The 3,699-nt window shown below is 32.2% G+C and overlaps 1 protein-coding gene across 1 annotated transcript in view; it reads right to left on the minus strand.

The window, feature by feature from the left end:
* Nucleotides 1–3,276, minus strand: part of CBG26817 — a gene marked incomplete at both ends in the record, with an annotated part of 5,540 nt that extends 2,264 nt beyond the window's left edge. Inside the window, 5 exons of the mRNA XM_045236218.1 lie at nucleotides 735–857; nucleotides 883–963; nucleotides 1,018–1,113; nucleotides 1,250–1,521; nucleotides 2,797–3,276. Of these exons, the coding sequence (XP_045099726.1) occupies nucleotides 735–857; nucleotides 883–963; nucleotides 1,018–1,113; nucleotides 1,250–1,521; nucleotides 2,797–3,276 (1,052 nt within the window). The remainder of the gene's footprint in view (nucleotides 1–734; nucleotides 858–882; nucleotides 964–1,017; nucleotides 1,114–1,249; nucleotides 1,522–2,796) is intronic.
* Between the last annotated feature and the right edge of the window lie 423 nt (nucleotides 3,277–3,699).

Here is a 3,699-nt window from a genome sequence, read left to right on the forward strand (position 1 = left end):
ACCCTAAAATTCTAAAATTCTAAAATTCTAAAATTCTAAAATTCTTAAAATTCTAAAATTCTAAAATTCTAAAATTCTAAAATTCTAAAATTCTAAAATTCTAAAATTCTAAAATTCTAAAATTCTAAAATTCTAAAATTCTAAAATTCTAAAATTCTAAAATTCTAAAAATTCTAAAAATTCTAAAATTCTAAAATTCTAAAATTCTAAAATTCTAAAATTCTAAAATTCTAAAATTCTAAAATTCTAAAATTCTAAAATTCTAAAATTCTAAAATTCTAAAATCCTGAAATCATGAAATTCTAAAATTCTAAATTATCGATTTTTTACCTACCCATGATCCTCATTTTGTGATTTAGATCTCAGCAGATCTTCATAATGTCTTCGAAGAGCCTCTCCAAAATTTTTATCGTTTTGCTCACTGAAATTTTTTTTTATTTTTGTTAAAATTTTAAAATTCGAAAAATCCTCAAAAACTGATACAAAATGATCCTAAAATCAACTTTCTCGGACAATTTTGGATCGAGTTACAGCCATTTGAAGTTTTCGAGAGACGCAGACAACGAGAGCGCTCTCGTTTCTCTGCGTCTCTTCAGAACTTCCAATGGCTAAAACTTGGTTTGAAATTGTCTTAGAACGGTGATTTTTAGCTTGTTTTGTAGGAAAATTTTGATATTTTAAGGCGTTTTTTGAAAATTTCAAAAATTCTGGATTTACTGTAGTTCCCCACTCACTCCACTGATCTACAATCTTTGATCGAGTGGAGAATATCCAGTGCACTCTTTCGATGATACTCTTTTCTTATGTTGACCAGCGCTGCGATTCTGGAAAGGATTACTGTAGTTTTTAAAGGGTTACTGTAGTTTTTGAAGATTACTGTACCTTACTGCATCCACCTGCTTATCAATCTCCTTATCCATTTTGTCCAGTTCTTGGTTCTCTTTTTCCAGAAGTGTTTGGGATCTGAAAATTGGAAAACAAAAAATTTGGGATTACTGTAGTGGATTACTTACTCACTTTTCAGAATTCGGTAGGTTAGCAACCATTCGGTTCAGTTCGTTCCCCATTTTTTCACATTTTTCTTCTAGAGTTGGATTTTCAGATAATTGGATTCTGTAAAAAGAGGTTTTTGGTAGGGGATTACTGTAGTTCAGAATTGTTGAAATTTGTTGAAATTGCTGTTTCAAAATTGGTTCAACGAATTTGGCATTTAGTTTTCTAAATTTATCAAGTTTCAAAAATAACTCACTGTTGATAACCTTTCAACATGACGATTTGTTCCATCATCACAGCAACCATATCCGAATATTTTTGTTTCAATAAATCGATTTCCTGTTGTTGTCTGGCGTCTCTCACATTATCCGCTATCTTGCACTTTTTTCGCATTTCCTCTATCGTCGTATGATGATCCGCATTGGTAGCTTCCACCACGGCTAATCTAGTATCCGCCAACAAGATTTGGTCCATTAGAAACTCATTGAATACCGCGTACATTCCACATTCTTTACTCCATTGCGAAACCTGAAATTTAGCTATAAATGAACTAAAAATCAAGTTTCTAGGACCATTTTGAGCCGAGTTATAGCCATTTGAAGTTTCGAGTCAGAGACGCAGCGTGTCTCGTTTCTCTGCGTCTCTAAACCCGAAAACTTCAAATAGCCATAACTCGGCTCAGAATTGAGCTACAATATTGATTTTCATAAAGTTTTGTAGGAAATTTTTCCTACTTTTGGTTGCAAAAATCTTTAAAATTCTTTAAAAAGTGAGAAATGACAAATTCTAACAGTTCGAAAGTTTAAAAAAGTTAGAAAAATTCCAAATTTTCCATTTTTTTTTCCGGTTAAAATGGAAATTTCGAAGTTGATTATTTTTCTCAGAAGAGTTAATTGTCAACAATTCTGCGCAGAAAATGCCTCACACAGTAAAAAAGATAAAAAAGTTCAATATTTGTGTTTTGGCTGAAGCTGTAATTTTTAAAAAAAGTTATACTTTGAATGATACCTTGGACGATTTTAGAATATTTCGAAATTTTGTACTTTTGCTAGTTGAAACATAAATTTTTTCCGGAGTTTTTATATTTTGGAACTTCAATTAGAACTAAAAATTCAAGATTTTTTCGATTTTTCTTCCATTTTTCATTTTTTTTGGATTTCTAATTTTTGCTGAATTTTTGAATTTCTCAAACAGAATTTCGAGAATTCGAGAATTCGTAATATTCGATTTGAATAAAAAATTTTGAAACAGTAAATTTTTTGGTGGTTTTTCAAAGATTTTGTGATTTCCACAGGAACAAAAAATTTTCGAATACATGAGTTTCGGACATTGTTCAATTGTTGAATTTCGTGAAATTCTAGAATTTTCAGTTTTTGAATAGCAGAATTTCAGAATACCCAATTTTTAAAAAATCTTGCTCTGAGATTTTGAGATGTCAAAAAAAAACTGTACAACATATCGTGAATCGAGAATTCGTAATTCTGAATTTTCAAGAACATTTTGTAACAGAAACTTTTTCTTCTAGATTTCGGCTGAAAACAGAGGGAAATTGTCGTCAAAACTCTTTTCTAACTTGTTCAAATTTGTAATTTCAATCGAAAGATTTTAAAATTTCCTACAAAACACACTAAAAATCAAGTTTCTAGCCCAATTTTGAGCTGAGTTATAATCATTTCAAGAGTTTTGGTGAGAGACGCAGTGTGTCTCGTTTCTCTGCGTCACTCGCTCTGAAACTTTAAGGAGCTGTAGCTCAGCTCAAAAATGAGCGGAAATTTGATTTTTAGCGCATCTTGCAGGGCTTACCTCAAATTCCAACTGCTTCTTTGACTTTTCCACTTTCTTCTTGTTCGCCGCCTGCTTGACCTCCCCACCTTGCTCCGCCCACATTTGCTCCCATCGACTGATATGATAATCAACCGGATGATGTAACCCTCTGGCTCTTTGCTCGAGCTCTTTTCGTTTTGAAAACGTTAGCATCACATTTTTATGATCGATTAATCGATTTTTGGACTCTTCCAATACTCGCGTCCGCTGATCGTACTCGTCGCTGATCATTTTCATTGTCACCGCTCGCTCTTTTTCATACATATTCGGCGTCGCCTTTATCACTTGTGTCCGAAGCTCTCTGATACAATCAGTGTCCAATTTCATGTTGTACTGGGATTGGGTGCTCAGGGTTTCGATTTTATCATTTAGCGAGGCAATCAGTCGGTCCTGCTTTTCAATGGTCTCGAGCACTCGTTTGATACGATCCGTTTCGAATAGTTTGTTGCCCATTGGCATTCTGAAATAAAAATACAGGGGTTTTTTTGAGCAAAAATCGAACAAAAATCCCCTATAAAAATTGCTGTTTCAAAAAATTGTTTTGTTTTTGAAACAAAAATTTTTGTTGTTTTTGAAACAGCACTTTTAGAAATTCAATCCTTCCTCGATAACAGACATCTTTTCAAAACATTAGTTACTGTCTATTCAATAAAACGTATATCTTTCCTTTTTTGTCTTGTTAATTACCTTTCTAATTACCCCTAATTATCTCAAGTACTTCTAATTAATTTTCTTTAATTGCCCTTCTAACTACTACCCCCAATTAAATTAGAGCCTTTTTTCATAGTTTTGATTTTTTTTTTGGAATTTTTCGATAATTGTCTAATCACTCTTTTTAATTAGCCTACAAATTACCCTCTAATTAAGTTAAATCCCTTTTTT

This window comes from Caenorhabditis briggsae (genome assembly GCF_000004555.2).
Source record: "Caenorhabditis briggsae complete genome, chrIV, whole genome shotgun sequence".
Classification (NCBI taxonomy): domain Eukaryota; kingdom Metazoa; phylum Nematoda; class Chromadorea; order Rhabditida; family Rhabditidae; genus Caenorhabditis; species Caenorhabditis briggsae.